This window comes from Pogoniulus pusillus, chromosome 35 (assembly GCF_015220805.1).
Source record: "Pogoniulus pusillus isolate bPogPus1 chromosome 35, bPogPus1.pri, whole genome shotgun sequence".
NCBI classification, from domain to species: Eukaryota; Metazoa; Chordata; class Aves; order Piciformes; family Lybiidae; genus Pogoniulus; species Pogoniulus pusillus.
The window spans coordinates 9,278,151-9,295,671 of NC_087298.1; the positions used below are offsets into that span (position 1 = coordinate 9,278,151).

Here is a 17,521-nt window from a genome sequence, read left to right on the forward strand (position 1 = left end):
CGGACGTGGCCGGTGTGAATGCGGCCGGGCATAGTCTGGGTCTGTGCTCCAGTAACTCGGCAACCCCGACACAAAGGCGGCGCAGGAAGCGGTGGGGTCCAGGAGTGCACCCCCTGCCCAGCGGAAAAATGAGAATTTATGATCCTTGGAAACATAAAACCGTTCGGTGGAAAGCAGAAACCGAAGGGGGAGTACAATAGGCAAGGAGAATGCTGGCAACATACTCAAGGTCTTTTTTTCTCATTTAAATTAACTCCTTCCACCATCCAACAGATTCTGTGTAGGTACTGCAGACCACTCCCCACCCAGGGAGCTGAAGGGGGCCGAGGAGCTATCGCAGCCCCGCCGGGTTTGTGGGAGTCCCTGGAAGGGCAGCAAGGAAATGTGACCGCAGTTCATCACACAGGGTTTATTTATGGATTCCCAGCGCTGTGCTTTGGCAGCACTGCTGCCCGCAGAGCCAGACAGGACTCAGACCTCTCCAGTGATACCAGGCAGCATATGCAGGTTTGTGCTCCAGCCCTGGAGCTGGGAAGCTTTGGCTCATTTGCAGGGAGCAGCTACCTGTGCATGCGTCTGTGCCAGACCTTGGGTCACCTGTGGCTGCAGGCTTTGCCTGGCCCAGTGATCCCTCCTCTCCTTTTCCACTTCTCAGGGGCTGGCTGGCCAGGGGCTCAGTTTGCACAACAGATTGTAACCCTCTCTGCCTCCTTCCTAATCTGAGTGCAACCTCTGGTGACTGGCATCATGGTCTTGCCCCTTTTAAAGGCACCATCCATGGGGCCCAGGATTGTGGTGATCACCCACCAGAAGGTCCCACCACACTCTCCTTCCATAGACTTTCAAGCATTGGTCCTTTCCTGACTGGCAGTTAATGCAAATATGACTCCCATGAGACATGGACAGCAGGAACAGGGTCCTGAGCACAGGATCCTGAGCATAGCACGCCGGCCCTGAGTAGCTCCACACGTTCCCTCCAGAGGACTCCACCCAAACCACAGGCTCAGTCTCCACACAACCCTCCAAGCAAGGAGATGCACAAGTGCCTCACTAATCAGGGATCTGCTGGCCAGACTCTTTGCCAATGCCCAAATTTGGTGGTCAGCCCTTCACTGCAACCAGAGCTGAGCAATGCGGTGGGTTAAGAGGGGAAAGGGATGAAAGGGAGGGGAGGAAATTGCAAAAACCTGAATTAAGCTAAGAAAATATTTGCCTTGCTGGAGGCTCCTCTTTGGCATTGTCAGCAGTATTTTAATTGGTCTAATCTACAGGTCCTCTTGGACCTGTGCTCTACAACCCCTCAGCCAGCAAGAGGACACTTTAGCTGTGTTTAGCCAGTTCCCACCGTAACTCACAACTGCAAAAAAAGGAGCTTCTTGAAAGTTTCCTGTAAATGGGAAAGGACATGCACTGGGCTCAGTCCTCTGTGCTGGCTCTGGCTGCAGCAATGCAGGTGTTTTCTGTCTCTCTTTGGGGGGCTATTCAGGGGACAGAAGTTTCTGGAAGAGGCCACACCAGGAATGCTGGGCATGCCTGGCCTGGCTGCCTCCTGCTGGCTCCTGTTTTGGCTTTGGGGATGCTCTGGAGTGATGTGAGCAAAGCTATGTGTTCTCTAAGCTATGTGTGACCTAAGGAGACTGAAAATATAATCCCTTAAGTAGCAGAACCAAGTTCCACCTTCCTGTCAGGGCTTTGGATGCTGTAGAGAAGCAGTCTGTGAATAAGAGGAGAGCAACCTGTAGATCCAGGCTCTCTGGACACTTCAAAACAGCATTAAGTCTCTGCTTGTATAGAAATGAAGCACTGATAGGTTGCTTCAACCCAAACAGCTTGCAGGCATTCTGCCTGCTGTCATCCCTGGCTTCTCTTGCCTGTCACCTTGGTGTGGTGAGGGCTCATAGGGAGACTGAGGTAAAGAAGCCTCCAAGCACTGTTTTGGGAAAGCTGCTCCTTTCAGGAAAGGAGCTCTACAGCCCAGTGAAACATGCCTGGCAATTTTCTGCTCTCATAAATATTCAAAAGCAGCCACACTGGCAGCTGACTAATCTGAAGACCTTCAGCTGAAGAGAGTTTTCCATTCTTCAAATTCCTTTGCAGATATGAAATCTGAGCTGTAGCTCTCCCCTGAGGCAGGCAGTCATGAGCCACAGTGCCAACATGGGGAAACTGAAGCTGGCTTATTCTTCAGGAGTTCACCAGGTAAAACAGTGAGCTGAAATCAGAAGTTTCCAGCACTAGCTGATGATGAGGGTTACACATCCCTACAGAGCAGCAGTGCAACTCCTGATTGCCAGGATAGCTGCAGTCCTTATGGCCACCCAGCAGGTGCCTCTGGAGCTGCTCAGGACCCTGTTGCATTCTGTAGTCTTGAGCCATGCTCTCTCTGAGAGCCTATTTAAAGTGTAGATGGATTTGGAGAGAAACACTAAACTGCTCCTTAGTGAGAATGGAGAAGTGTAAGCAGGCACCCACTCACATCAGTGGGAACTGAGGTCTGCTTCTCTGTAGCAAGGTGCACAGAGCAGGTAAAGATCTGCCTGCTGCCTCCCTGCTCAAGAGGGTTGGGATCCATCAGTTGTACCAGATGGCCTGAGAAACAGGTGTCTAGGAGGGACGCCCTAACTGTCAGCAGAGGGCGTTGCCATGGCTTGTGCTTCAGTTTGGTAATTAAACCCTTAAGAATCTCCTCCCACCACTCTGTTTGGGTGAGTTGCTGCAGGAGCTTGGATGGGGTGGCAGATGGTACTGCTTGACCTACAGGCAAGGGGCAGTGAGCATGCTGCCTTGGGAGGTTAGTCAGATGAGGAGGAGGCAGGGGAAAGAGCTGCCTTTTACTTAGGTCTCCTTTTCCTTCTAAGGAGTCCTGCTTTGTGAAGCTCTGTTCAGATGGGCATGTTGATACAGGCCTTCATCCTTCTTCTCCCCATGTTCAACAGGTCTTATCCTTGGGAGGTCTCAGACTGCTGGAATCTCAGTCAGCCTTTAAGGACAGCTTGGATCTTTGCACCTGAAGGTAAGGTGACAAAGAATGTGGCTGGAGTTCAGATACTCCTCTGAGCTAGTCAAAAGGATGTGGAGAAAAAAGTGGCCAGAGCCACACACAAGGCGGGAGAGCAGAGCTCCTGCAGGTGATGTGAGCTGATGGAGAGACTAGCAGTGGCTTTTTAATTAGTCTCTTCCACCTCTGAAAACAGGCAGACTGTTGTGGAACAAAGCTGCTTTGCCCGGTTTAAAAAAGGATGGCACAAAAGCAGCATTTTCATTGCCTCCTCCCTGTTAAAGAGATACTGCAGTACTGCTGAGCTCCATCCCTAGAGGCACAAGCAGCCTGGAAGCCCAGCACAAGGTGACATCATCTGGCCTTTGGTGCCTCTCTGACAAAAGCATCTTTGTGTGACTGTCACTTCCAGGAACCCCCTGCTGTCCCCAGGTTTAATAGGGAGCTTTCCCACACGCAACCCCTCAGTCCTTGTCTCACCAGGGCAGGCCAAGCCCAGCTCAGCTTGCAGGGAAGCTGGGTTCTATTTCCCTCCCTACCTTTGTTCACTTTGCAGGAGAAAACAAATTACCTTTTCCATCTGCAGTGCCTTGGATGATTAATTAGTTGCAGTAATGAAGTGGTGTCTTGGGACCCCACCCCAACAGACTCACATACCAGGCACTGAGTGCACACGAGCATGAAAATGATCCCCACCTCAAAGGGCTGCCAGGTTACTGCAGATAAAAAGTGCTAATTTCATTAGAAGCAGGTCAGATTCACCTGAAATAACCTCTCCAAGTGAAACTGCAATTACACTGCGACACCTTCAAATGATTCTCTACTTCCCTATAAACATCAGTGTCAAGAGGCCCTGCAGAGAAGGTCCTGCTTTGTATACTTGATGTTTCATATCCTAGCTGCCCTCCAGTATGGTATGTAGGACAAGAGGCAAGTTAGGAGACTGGATTGACTTAAACCCTGTTCATCAGTGCTCAAACAACAAAGCTTGGAAGAGCAGGAGCCAGGACTCTCTGCAGGCTCAGATTCATGGAAAAGCCTCAGACCCCCTACATGGCTGTAGGAAGGCAACTGAGCATTTTGTGTCTGTTTTCTCATCCACAAAGCGAGGCTGTTCCTTTTCTACTTCGTCATTCAGTTGCTCTGGTTACAGCCAGGCCCCTGATAAATGACAACTACCTAGCCAGCGGGGCTAGGCCACCAGATACTGCTCACACAAAGTCAGGAGCAGCTGAGGATTTCTGCTGCTTACTCCAAAACCCCTCTCACACATTCCCATCCCTCCCTGTGAGCCTGGCAGGTCACTAATACAGTGGCACAGCAGTGAGCTGAATAAGCCTGGCAGCAGGGGAGATCTCCTTGCTTGCTTCTTGGTGTTGCAACTAGGCTGGGCAGAGAAGGAAAAGAGGAGCTGATACCATCACAGTAGGATGAGGAGGTGAGACAAGGGTGATCACTGGGACAGCTTTGCTCTGCTTCTGGAAGCTGGTGGTTATTGCTTGTTTTGAGAGTCAACGAAAACTGAAAACCAGGTTTTTGTTCTTCTGTGGCTCTTCAGAGGAGGGTTTGTGATGGCTGTTCTTCAGGGAGCAAAGCACCTGTTCAGGCCATGAGCAGTCTATGACCATGGAAGCCAGCAGGACCCAGCATGCTGCCGCTGTGTGAGTGGAGGGAGATGCAGTGCACAGGGTGGGGCCTTCAGGGCTGCTTCTCACACGGGCCCTGGCAGTGGCTTACAAGGCACAGCACAGAGATGGGGAGAAACCCTAATGGTGCTCCCATGCTGAGGCTCTGACAGAGGCAGGTGCCAGGATTTCAGGCCTCTAAATAATGTAATGTTCCCCTCCACGTTTATGTAACAATGCTATTTCAGTGCAGGTTGTCCAAGCAAAGAAGGTGAAGGCAGCTAGAGAGAGGCAGGCTGGGTGAGCCATGCTCTGCACATGGGGATGGAGAGGAAGTGACACTGCTCCTCGGGACAGGCAGGCTGAGGGTAAGATGTAGAAGGCAGAGGGGAGAAGGAGCACATGTTCAAACCACTCAGCTCAGCCCCTGCTCCCAAGAGGGGCAGGTGTAACCTCTTGTGGTTCTCCACTCCAGCACCTATGCTGTTCTACAGCCAGAAGAAACAGGGTAGCTGCAGACTCCTCCTTAAAACTTCTAACTGCAGGATGTGGGGGAGAGTGACACTGTGCTGATCTGCCTAGGGTGGATACTTATCCAAAGAAGCAAGAGCTCTCAAGAAGCTCTTGAGAATCTGGAGAAGCTGCATCTGCATGACTAACACCTGCTTTTGGTAAATGCAGCAGAGAGGGAACATCTTCTGGCTTCTAAACTTGCTATCACACCCCATATGCATCTTGTGTGCTGTCCTCCAGCTCTGTATCTTGTGGTTTCTCCTATCCATCAACTAGGGAAATCCACCTTTTCTCTGCGTATCTACAGCAGAGGTAAGAAGCTAGACTTGGCAGCTCTATCTTAGAGCAAGCAGAATTCAAGCTAGAGTGGGGATTTGATCTCCATTTGCATTCAGAAACAGTACTTGGTGGCTTAGTAGAGCAGCATGGAAATGGAGGGATGCTGAGCTGCCTAGAGTGCTGCCATGTGCAGACCAGGTTTCTTGCCTCGCTTGCTAGGTGCAGTCAGGCTTTGTTCTCCTTCACAGTGGAGACCTTTTTGTTAGCTCCGGCACAGGGTGCTGCTGCTGAACCTCTCTCCTTCTCAATGCCAGCAACCTTCATGAACAGCCTTGCTATGTATTGGTCTGAGACAGTCAGGGACTGAAATAATCCACTCTACACCTGGGCAGGGAGATGACTTCTTCTGTGCAGTTGTTAATATCATTGATCTCCAACAGTTCCACTTGGAGCAAACATTTCTCACAGAAAGTCCTGTGCTTATCATAGAATCACAGAATTGACCAGGTTGGAAGAGACCTCCAAGATCATCCAGTCCAACCTATTGCCCAGCCCTGTCCAATCAACCAGACCATAGCACTATATGGTCTGCCTTCAGCCACTGCACAGAAAGGATGTGCCTGCATCTGACAGCACCAACAGTTCCAGCCAGGATCAGTTGAGCTTGGAAGGCAGTCAGCCACTGTGAAGCCATGGAAGGTCTGCTGGTAAAGACTTGGCTTGCAGTACTGAAAGATCTGCCTCCTGAATAAACTCAGCAGTCAGGTCCCATGTTTCCATGCAGCTATTAAGAGGGATTTCTAAAGCACACAACTCCTAATTCCCATTGACTTTAGATGGAACTTGCTTGTTCTGGACAACATGCAAGGCACAGCTGACTTTTGAAATCTGCCCAAGAGCTCTTGTGTCACGCTCATTCCAGGAATACAGCAAAAACAAAGACAGAAGGGAGCTCACCCCTCTCCTGCCAAGCTGCCTCTAAGCAGCACCAAGGTATTATCCAATGTGAAGACCTGAACCAAGCCAGGCAGAGCATGGCTGGCATGCTGCTTCTTGCCAAGTGGCTCTTGGTTAGGAACTACTGAATGCCAATAAACCTGCCAACAAACTCTTCTCTGTGGCAATCTCTAAATCTAAAATAAGGTCTCTGGGTTCCCCTCAATTTGTCCATAAAGTCTCAACTCCCAGTTTAGAAACCAGACTGTTGCTATAAGAAAATTCAACACTAACTGTGTCATTTCCAAAACTCCAGAATATGAAGCAGTTCAAGGACTCTGCTAGCCTCAGGGGTGCTACCGATGTTGGTGAAGCATGATGAGAGGAACAGCTTGGGTTTAGATAGTGGGAATTACAGATAAAGAGGGGTTTGTGGTATCAGTATTTATTGTCACAGAGGTCTTGTCATAAAAACTGTATCAGGGTATCACAGTCAAGTGCCAAGGCAGAGACAAACAGCCTGGGATGAGCTTTTGGACTCTTGAACGAGAGGCTACTGGATGATTTATCTGTAGGCTTGTGGTGCTACTCAGGTCTCCTGGAGGTGCTCATCAGAGTCCTGAGCTAGGTAGGCAGCTTCTTGACAGATGAGTTAAGTAAGATGAAGAACTTGTTACAGGCAGCCATGAAAGATGCTACAAAGAGTAGAACCTCACCTGGCTGTGCCCTATCTGCACCGCAAACACAGCTATGATGTGCTGCTGTCCCCCAGCTCATCAGTGACTGGCAGTCACCCTTGGGGCTGATGGCTTGATTCTGTTTTCCTGATGCCTGCTCTGCTCCTCATTGCCATTCCCAGTGTCCCTAGGCTGGCAGTGGTGTCAGCAGCTAGGTGTGAAGCTGTGGCTATTAGTGCATCCTGCACTCCTCGCACACAAGTCAATCATTAACCACAAACAGTACTCCCTGCCCTAGCTCATGGCAACTCCTGCCCTCCACTTAGATGTATGGAAGCAAGACAAGTAGATCAGCAACAATGTGTGGGGCTGTGGGGGCAACGATATGAAAATAAGAAAATGTGCCTGAGCTGGAAATTTAGTGCCCATAATCATTAATAGCAGGAGCATAGGTTGCAGCAGGACTGAATTGGCCCACGATGGCTTGGGATCACTGAACCTCAGTGTTTCATGAACTGCATATGGCTATGCAGTAGGTAGAGGGCACTCAGAGCTGGAGGTGTTGATGGCAAGACACCAGTGTTTGGGCCAGTTCTATCAAAGTACCTATGTGCCTGAAGAGTAACTGGGGGTCTTACAGTGCCCTGGAGTCTGCTGCAAATACCTAGTCCTCCATCACACACATCTAGACCCACTGCTCTTCTTCCTGTGAGAAAAATAATCTGCTCTCAGAAAGAAAACCCTGGAGCCCAGAGGGTTTGGTGGGATTCCTAGAGTATGCTGGACCTGGCTGTGCAGACAGGAAGGTCATTTGGGGCTCTGGCCTATAATGCTCTCTGTAGTGCAAGGTGCTGCAAACTCCCCAGCAGCAGACCTGCTGCATGGCAGCATCTCTGCAGCAGCAGAGTGACAGAAGGATGGAGGAAAGGGGAAGTGACTCAGGTGTCCAGAAAACAGTCAGGCCGTTGCCAATTAGTCCAAATAACCCATCTGGCCCAGGGAAAGGCCATTTAGAGAATGTAATCACTGCTGCAGGAAAGGAATAAAATAATTCTGTAATCCCTTTGACAAATCCCTGCTCTCATCAAAGTATCCTTCCCTCCCGAGACTCACAAGATTTTTATTCTGTAAATTTATCATGGAGTTATTTGGTCAAAGCATCAAACCCCAGAATGTTTTGAAGAATACATGAAGTAGCTTGTCAAAAGTATTAAGTAGCACCAATTCTGTTTGCCTTCAGGCCTCATTTCATACAGAGCAAAAGCAGAATGAACAAAGCAAGCTTAGCACCAAGCTATTGTTAGCAAATCTTGTTTTACTAAGAAGAATTCAGCTTTGTTGTCATGGTCCCTCAGGGTCCCTTCTCCTCAGAACACCCATAGTTCTTGATAGAGCAAGAAGCAATAGCTTTAAGCTGTGACTAGGTAGGTTTAGATTGGACATTAGGAAACAGTTTTTTCACAGAAAGAGTGCTGAGGCATTGGGATGGGCTGCCCAGGGAGGTGGCTGAGCCACCAGCTCTGGATGTGTTTAAAAGTCTTTTGGATGTGGTGCTTGGGGATATGGTTTAAGAGTGGACTTTCTAAAGTAGGGATAATGCTTGGACTTTATGATCCTGAGGGCCTTTCCAACCTGAATGGTTCTGTGATCCATACAGAGGGCCCTTGCATTGCACAAAATTATGACAGCATCTACAAAAGGACTTTCTGTTGGGAACTAGGTGTAGCCTTCTGTGTCTAGCGTGGACCTAAGAACCATAAAGGCTGAGCTCAAAGCATGAGGTTACACCATACCTACAAGCTCATTTGTTTTGGTTTGGGTTTTTTTTTCCCTCATGGGGCTAGTTTCACTCACAGGACACTGTTTTTTTTCAGGGACCATTTTCTTTGGTTCCTGAAAGATGTCAACCTACTCTAGTGGAAACCAACATGTACACTCCTATCAGCCACACAAGGAGGGTCTCTGCTCCCCCAGCATAGCAAAGGCACTCCACACCATGGGCAACCCATGCTTCTGTGCCCCTGCCTGTGCAGCTCTCAGTCAGATTAAGGCACCTTCCTGATAACAAGCTAATCCAATGTGCTCACTACCACTCTGGTTGTCATCTCAATTACACTTTTTCAGACACCAGTAAAGCATCAGCCTTCCATCGTGGCTGATTGTTCTACACCACAATGTGATTTGAAAACCATTATATTTTATCTGTGTAATACTGTACAACCACTAGTATCATGTTGAACAAACTATTTTAAGTTAGAGAAAAGCTTTGCAGAGATTTCATACATTGATATTTTAGCTAGGGAAATCAAATGCCTCAGTAATATAATGATAACACCATTAAAGCCACTTTATTTTACAATTAAAAGGTACCTGTCTCGTTGCCAAGATTCTGCAGCAGACAGAATGCTCTGTCTTGTTCTCTTTAGCACTAGCATTTTAATTTAGCTTTTGTTAGCCTTCAACTAAACTCCAATCCAGTCCAACTCTTATGCAAAACAGTATTAATGTGCCTTGCTAGTTCCACCCCCTTGTTGGAGAAGCCATCCAGCCCTTAGCATTCTGAGGAAGGCACTGAGAAGTCACTGTTGCTTAGAGATGATAGATTTCACTGACTGATCCCTCCATCCATCTGTTATCAATCATACACAACACACTCTGAACAGGGTATAAGGACTGACCTATCTATAATCACCAGTAACTTGTCAAAACCTAGGTGACAAAAGCCCTGGAGCAGGCTGCCTGGAGAGGTTGTGGAGTCTCCTTCTCTGGAGACATTCAAAACCTGCCTGGATATGTTCCTGTGTGACCTCCTCTAGGTGATCCTGCTCTGGCAGAGGAGTTGGACTGGATGATCTTTGGAGGTCTCTCACAACCCTTAATGTTCTCTGATGCCATGTGGCTACTGAGAAAACTTCCATTACGGCAGTCTGTGCTCACAGCTAAAACAGTCCTCACTCATTTCAGCTCAGAAGTTCAGTGGCAGAAGGTAACATCATTGTTCTGTGGCCAGAAGTCCAGAGGTGATTTAGACATGGAGGTGAGCAGGGTGGAAACCTGTAAGAGATTCTAAGACAGTGGAGTGACTCTGTGACAGCAAAACGTCCCCAAGCAGTGAGAAGGCTGAATTCTCTTGAGCAATCTCAGAGGTGTTTATTCCTCTCCTCCCACTCAAGCAGAGTGTAGTCAGCTCTCCACCGTAGCCACACAATGCTGCCTGGAAACACTGTGCTTGATGCCACTGCAAAAGCATCTCATTAAGAGCTTCTTCCCTTTGCCTTGTGACAATATGAAGAGCAGAAACTAGGGATAACAAGCTTGGGTGAGTCTCAGACATGGCAGACTCAGTTCCTCAGGAACAGCAGTTTCCACATTTTTAAAGCCATTACTTCTGCAAGGCTTGGACACACCTGAGCCTGTCAAGGCAACCACAGGCACCCTGAACACCCTCAGCAAGTCTGTGAGATCCTTTCCAACCCAAGCTATTCTATGAATCTATGAAATGACAAAGAACCTGTTAAGATGAGATGGCTGAGATGTTGAAGGTGGCAGTGAAGATGTAATAGAAAGGAATGCAAGAATCCACTGTATCGTTCATACAGGCTAACGTGTGTGCCTGGGCACCCAGGAGATGCCTGTGGAGGTGCTGCTTAGGTGCTAATCAGAGTGTTCTGGGCTAAGGGTCTCTGACTCCACCCTCAGACCCTCTTGGTTAGGAGGTGAGAGGTTTCCTGGCATAGCTCAAGTAGGACCCTGCAGGACTCCTCTGCTCCCAGAAAGCCCAACCTGATCCCCATCTCTGCACAGGAGACTCTGCTATAGCTGCAACAAACAGAGGAAAACAAACTAATGAGGCATTAGGGCTAAACTTAGCTGCAATTAACACTTAATTACCACCCTGAAAACACTTGCTGTATTTTGTCAGGGCCTGGAAAGGTAAAACCAATTAGCTTAATCTTGTGTGGTAGAAACCTTAAACTGGCTCAGATGCCTGTCATGGATGGGACCCTGGGCGTGGCTGATGTTTCTGAGACCACAACGCCTGGAGCCGAGCGGCTGTGCAGGTGGGTTGGGAATGGAACAGCCCTGCTTAGGGCGCCAGGTGCCTGGGGAAGGGCTGTGTGGCAGGAATGCCTTGAGCAAAGTCACCTCCTCTGCCCTTGTGCCAATCCCCACTTTCTTAGCCTGTCTGCAGACCGTTGTTCTCTGTGCCTGTAGCTTTGTTGTGCTGATTCTGCTATCCTGTAACAAAGCAGATGGCAGGTAAGGTTGCAGGCAACGGTATGTGGGCTGCTGGACAGGGAGATAGAACTACAGACATGTGGAGAGGAGGCAGAGGGCACAGAGCCACCTGTAATCACCTGTAAATCTTCCAAGTTGCTTGTGCAGGCTCTTCAGTTGTTTGCTTGTTGTGTGTTAGAGTTTTAGCCTCTGCTCCAGAGGACCGACTATAGTCTATGTATGTACTGTCTGTGTGAAGCTGCATGAGTCTTCCTTAGGCCTCTGCTTTGGATAAGAGCCAAAGCTCACACCAGACTCTCTGCAAAAGGTATCAGAGCAAATTTGTGCATGCTCACATGCACTCGGGATACATAAAACCACTGTGCTCTCTTGGCAGCTGTAGGCTCTCTCCAATATGTATTGGTGTAGGCAACCCTGAGTGGTTCTCCAGAAAAGCAGGGAAGGTATCTTAGAAACATGCTCCCAAGGAGCGTATTTTGGGGTATATACATATATTCCTTTTGGCGTTGAGCAGAATGAGGAAGTCTGTTTCTCTGAAGTCCTCTCATCTTCCCATGAGGTCTGCTGTCTGCCTGTATGTTTGTCAGGATAGACACTGACTGGGCCCATGACTACACTACTGTTTCTCATCAGATCTAGTGAATGTCACTGTGATGATATTTCTTTAACAACCTTGGATGAACTGACATGACCCATCTGAGAACTAAAGAAAGGTTCACACCAGCAGTCTGAAGACACTATAACTGTTTTCTTTCAAAGCTCAGGGCTGTCATTAGCTGAGCACTTGGATGCTCTTCCAACGAGGATGAAAGGAAAAGCCCTCCAAGAGCAACAGCAGAATCAACTGCCAACAACAGATCCTAGTGTGCAGCCACAGAGGTCTGCACCAGGGCAAGTGCTCCAACAGTTTGCACTTCTGCATTTGACTCTGTTTCAGCTGCAGTAGACCAAATAACTTCATTATAGTGGGAGAGGCTGCAAAGACTAAGCAAGAAGCCCAGTGGCTGGAGGTTTCAGCTTCTACCTTTTCTTATTTTTTTTTTGGTATTAATCACAACTCCAGCTCAGACTAACAGGAAGTTGGCAGGAAAGCTTAACTTAAACCAGGGTGGCTGAATGCAGTCACTCTGCCCTTTGCCAGCTGTCCACATGGCTCCACTCATTCAGTACCAAGAGCAGATAATTTTACATCCATATTTGCTGCTGAACCATTGCAATTTTCAGCCTGGCACGGCTTTAAATTTAAGGTGCTGTTTGAAGCCACCCCAGCTATCAGACTGGGAGCTGCTGGAGCGCAGGAGAACCAGGTTCTGTGTGGCTGTTCCTGCTGCCTCTGCATCACAAGGTTGAATTGTAACTTCTGCTCATGCTGATTCAAACTGATGTCATGTCACACTTCAACACTGCCAGCTGATATTTGGCAGTCAATATGACTTTCAGTGTTGCTAGATTGCACTTGCTCCCTGGAATATCATGTGGAGAAACTGCAAGGCATTGAGGCTCTGCTTCCTCACCCTTAAGAGTGAGGCTGAAATGAGAACCCAGTTCTCATGCCAAGGAGAACTTGGGCATTCTTGATGTATCCTGGGTCAAGGTTTAGAAATGCTCCTGCTTCTCTGGCACACTGGCCTCTGAGGAAAAACACTTCTCAACTGAAGTAAGCCTAAGAAATGTGGAGGTAACAAGAAACATATTAGTCTGGATTCTTGCCTCCTGTTGTTCATCCTGGTGCTTGGATGGGCACAGCACCAGCTGGCTGTTCTCTTATGAAATGATTAAACAATCTGACATCTGTCTCCTTACTGAGTCTTAATACCTGTTTAGGTCCAAGCTAGACCTACCAAGCAGACCTGAAATTTCTAGGCTTTGTAGAATCTTATATGGAAATTCCAGGGAAACTGATTCTGTGCCTTAGGGTTAATGGAGTGACTTGGGGAACTGCTGGCAGGAAACAGTCTGTGGGGATGACAAGCTCTGACACTTACTCCTACCGTGCCCTTGTGCAATTTACTACTCAAAATCACAGCATTTTCCTGGCACAGTTTGTCTGGCAGTGCTGGGCTGAGGGCAGCACTGCTCTAGGAGAGTAACAGCTGACTGTTTCTCCTCTGGTTAGTGCCAGCTCTGGAAGCTGGAGATGGATGCAGGACATATTGTGATGTGAACCCCTCACATAAACCCATCCATTCCCTGGTCTCCCAGGGCGAGATTTCAAAAGCAACCTCAATGTTTAGTGCGTTACTAAATCCATCTTTACCACTAGGCCTGTACCTAGGAGCACCATTAGCAAAGCTTTCCTGTTACTGTTTCAGTGCTGTGTGGGCTGCACACCACCTTTCCTCTTAGCTTCCATGAGAGAGCCTTCACCCGGCTAAGGCGAGAACTTTGTTATTCAGTTGTTCACTAACAGGCAAACAAGAGTCGTGTGTCTAGGGAAAGGCTGACCCTGCTAAATTGGAACTGTTTGGTCTCTTGAGGAGGACTGTCACATCCTCACATTAGCTGCCACTTGACTTCTACAGAAAGAAATATCTTTTATTGTACATAAACTCCCTGGGGTGCTGAGAAGGCTGCAGTGTCTGTGGATAAATCCACTTCAGCAGAAAGCCAGCTCCACTAGGATACAGACTCTGAATGCGGGAGACTGGGCAGGTGCTGCCAGACACCCAGAGGTGGCTGGCCTGGGGCAGCAGCAGGCAGCAGATACAGCATGGTTGGTGCTTCTCCCTGGGAGGTGAGGAACCCTGCCTGAGCCCCACGCCTGGAGCCCAGAAATGGCAACTTGACATGGTATTTATTCATGTAGCAAACTAATTTCACCACCTCTCCTGCCAGGGCAAGAGAAGGTAAAGGGATTAGTCTGAACTCTGACAATCATGTATTAACATTGCAGCTGTATGCAGCTGTGTGTTTTGCTCTCAGAGTCACTCCATTGGGAGGATTAGCAAATTTAAAAGTTGTTTAGCTCTGCATAATGGGAAGCTAAGAAGAGCAGCTTCCCTGTCCTACCTACTGCATTTACACATCCCCCAGTGGAAGCCTAGAACATGATGAGACAAGGTTTCCCAGCCTGTTATGAAATGGGAATCTAAAGTGTGACTAATGGGGCATTGCTAGCAATTCTGCAAGCATTCATTCAGCCAAGACTATGGATATAAGCTTTACTATGAGAGCAGACTGTGATTTCAGCAGACTAATGTTAAACATGCCATTTGGGGCTCTCTGGGAGAGGTATCCTATGGCCTGTGTGCTGTGCACACCCTGAAGTCTGCAAGCAGACTGCTTTGCTAATGCATGGAGAACACCACTGAACTCTTGTCAGGTTCCCTGGCATAATTCATATGAAACTAGCAAAAAGAGCTCCATACACAATGCAGGACAGAGAAATGCCAAGGAATAGACTCAGCAGCTGGAGTTGTTACTTTTCCTACTACCGCTTCTTTGTTCTCACACTCTTTAAGAGAATGTTTGAGTGCTAGGCAGCAAGGCTTTCTCCCTGGGGCAAATGCTTTCAATCACAGACTGGCAACCAGAATCAGCCATAGTAGTACGAAGGCAGTTTCAGAGCTTGTATCAATTTACTAATGAAAAACCAGAGTAACCTGCTCCATCAGCACCTGGAAAATACAGAGCTGTGACTCCTCATCCTCCTCCCTGGTGGCTTCAGAAGCAATGAGTAACAGCCTGCCTGTGCTGTCCCATGCTTGGCTTGCTCTGTTGCTGACTGCTTCGCTGATGGCTCAGGCTGCCTCCTCCCATGTCGCAGGGCATAGAGCAGCATAGGAAATGTTGTGCTGGGGCTTGTACTGTGCGACTTCTCCCTTCCGCTCCAGTAGAGAGTCCCAGTGTCACACTGGAGCACACAAAGGATGAAAGCCTCTGCATAACGTGCCTCTGCCAACACTTGGCAGAGCTGCAGGACCCTTCTCACTGTTGCAGTGCAAACGGGCACTACAACTCACAGTAAGATAGCAGCAAAATACTAGTTTCCACCAACAGCTTCTTCCCAGTGTTTCCTCCCAGTTGCAACTGGTGCTGCTGAAAGTCCATGGGAAAAAAACCTAGTATGGACAGGGCCTCTGCATGCAAATGAATGCTACATAAATAACCCCCATCTTCCTAGGTTGTGTACACTATGCACTAGATTTCTCTTCAAAGACCTCCCAGTTCATTCTTTATGCTCTAATTAAGGATCAGTGCCAATTAACTATCTTCAATAGAGGAGCATCTTCCGCTCAGCAGCCAGGAAGTGTCTGAATAAGATCCTGCTGTATAATGCACACATGAAAAGGGAAGCCCTCCCCTTTTGGAAAGGGCTTCCAAGATTAAAAACCCAGTATAGAATACAGGATGCCTACTTTAAAAATATTGTGTGTTAAGATTAACTGATGGCATCCATGAATGCAGAGTGGTTTTTTACATGCTTCGTGTAACACTCGAGCACGCTACTGCACTGCCAAGACTCTGAGCTAGACAACATCATGGCAACAGCAACGTGTGAAAACAGAATGCAACACTTTCCAGCAACTGATATTAAAATACTGTCTGTTTTTTCTTGTAAGGGTGTTATCCAGTCAAAGATCAGCAGAAGTGCAGCATCAAATTGGCTGCTAAGTATTGATTTAGATCAGGAATTAGTAATAGTTACTAAACTGCCTTGGTAGTCCTCACCTGTAGCCTTTGCTTCCTGTAGATGTTCACCTGCTCCATAAATAACCAGGCAATTTAGATTGCTGCTGCACTGTGTTCCGAGCAAGAGCTGTGCTAATAGTCTGAACAGAGAAAGGCAGAGGAATGTCATTTCTGAGCTTGGCTGCAGATGAATACATCAGCTCCCCAGCCAGTTACAGGCGAAGTTTAAAAAGCGCTATTCTAAATGAAAATTAGCTAGTGAAATACAGTGGGGGGTGGGGAGAAAATAGGATAATCCCCTCAAAGCTTTACACGGAAGATTCTCAAACCTGCTTCAGCTGATGGGAGACATATGAAGAGCCTCAGAATTAAGACCCCTGCAAAACTTCAGCCAGGCACAACAGCTTGCATTGCCTTTTGGGGTAGATACACCTGAACTGCTTATGCAGGAAGCAGATGCAGCTAGCAAGCTAGCCACCCTGCTAATCACAGCTAAATCTGGCGGCCATTCACAGGCTGTTCTGAAGAATAAAAGGCTAGAGGAGGAAGAAGCAGAGACTTGATGAGAAACAGGAACTGTAAAACTGTAGTGGAGGATGGGAGAAAGCAGCAAATTATTCCATGAGCAGCAGAATCCACAAAGTCTAGTCTGATAGGATTTACATACAAAACATCTGCCAGGCCACTGGTGTTTCAGTATATACACAGTACATAGTATATTTGCAACTGTCAATGAGTGTGAGTGCTTTTGTGGAGCAGTCTGTGCATATCTCATTTTTCACACATGCAAAAACTCAAAGGGGGTAAATAAATCTCTTAGGTTCAAGGAGAATCCTCTTACTTGCTCAGTGGAGACCAGAGCTTTATGTTTTGAGTTTCGCTAACTGATCTCTTTGCAAAGAGCAGGGGATGGGTCCCTCCTAATGGGCCTTGGCAATTTCTGGTGAAGCTTGCTACAACTCTGTGCTGAGATCTGAGCTCCACACAGGAAGAGGGGGATACAGCACAGCACACGGCAAACAAGTCACTCCCTGTGGGGTTCAGCTCTTTTGAACTTACCCGAATCCTTCTCATGGCTGCCACAATCTCCACGCGGCTGTTGGGTCTGGGTACATCCAAGCTACCAATGTACTGAAAGACACAACAGTGAGATGTCTGTAAAGTGCAGCACAAGTTCATGGTGTAGGCAGCTGCAGAGCAAGTAACATCTCGTTAGCTTAGTCCCCACTTGATCAGACTCTTTTGACCCAGGACACAATAGAAATATCTGTTGTGGGTAGTATTATCAAAGTCAGGGAGAAGTGACTGCTAGTGACAAGACAAGAGGGCATGATCTGAAGCTGTGCCAGGGAAGGCTTATTTTGGGTATTAGGAAGCACCTCCTCATGGAAAGGATGATTAGAATGGACAGCCCAGGGAGGTGGTGGAGTCACCATCTCTGGAGGTCTTCAATAAAAGATTGGATGTGGCACTTGGTGGCATGGTTTAGCTGATGCCATGGTGTTAGGTTATAGGCTGGACTTGATCTTGGAGGTCTTTTCCAGTCTTGGTGATTCTGTGAGAAGTTCACTGATCACACATCAGCTGTGAGCCTCTGGCCTCAGATTCTGGATGTTCCTTTA

The 17,521-nt window shown here is 47.9% G+C and overlaps 2 protein-coding genes across 9 annotated transcripts in view; one reads left to right on the forward strand and one right to left on the reverse strand.

The window, feature by feature from the left end:
* Positions 1-17,521, forward strand: part of TTLL11 (tubulin tyrosine ligase like 11) — a 102,797-nt gene that overhangs the window by 18,993 nt on the left and 66,283 nt on the right. For 2 of the 5 annotated variants that reach the window (XM_064171643.1, XM_064171639.1), the window contains exon 2: positions 2,937-3,013. The gene's annotated coding sequence lies outside the window, so the exon portion shown is untranslated. Of the gene's footprint in view, positions 1-2,117; positions 2,200-2,933; positions 3,014-11,035; positions 11,090-17,521 lie in introns of those variants that run through there. The other 3 variants (XM_064171640.1, XM_064171641.1, XM_064171642.1) reach the window with 3 other exon arrangements.
* Positions 1-17,521, reverse strand: part of LOC135190335 (carboxyl-terminal PDZ ligand of neuronal nitric oxide synthase protein-like) — a 35,920-nt gene that overhangs the window by 14,527 nt on the left and 3,872 nt on the right. For 2 of the 4 annotated variants that reach the window (XM_064171649.1, XM_064171646.1), the window contains exon 2: positions 16,959-17,030. In XM_064171649.1, coding sequence (XP_064027719.1) covers positions 16,959-17,030 — 72 coding nt within the window. Of the gene's footprint in view, positions 1-15,938; positions 16,040-16,228; positions 16,366-16,958; positions 17,031-17,521 lie in introns of those variants that run through there. The other 2 variants (XM_064171647.1, XM_064171648.1) reach the window with 2 other exon arrangements.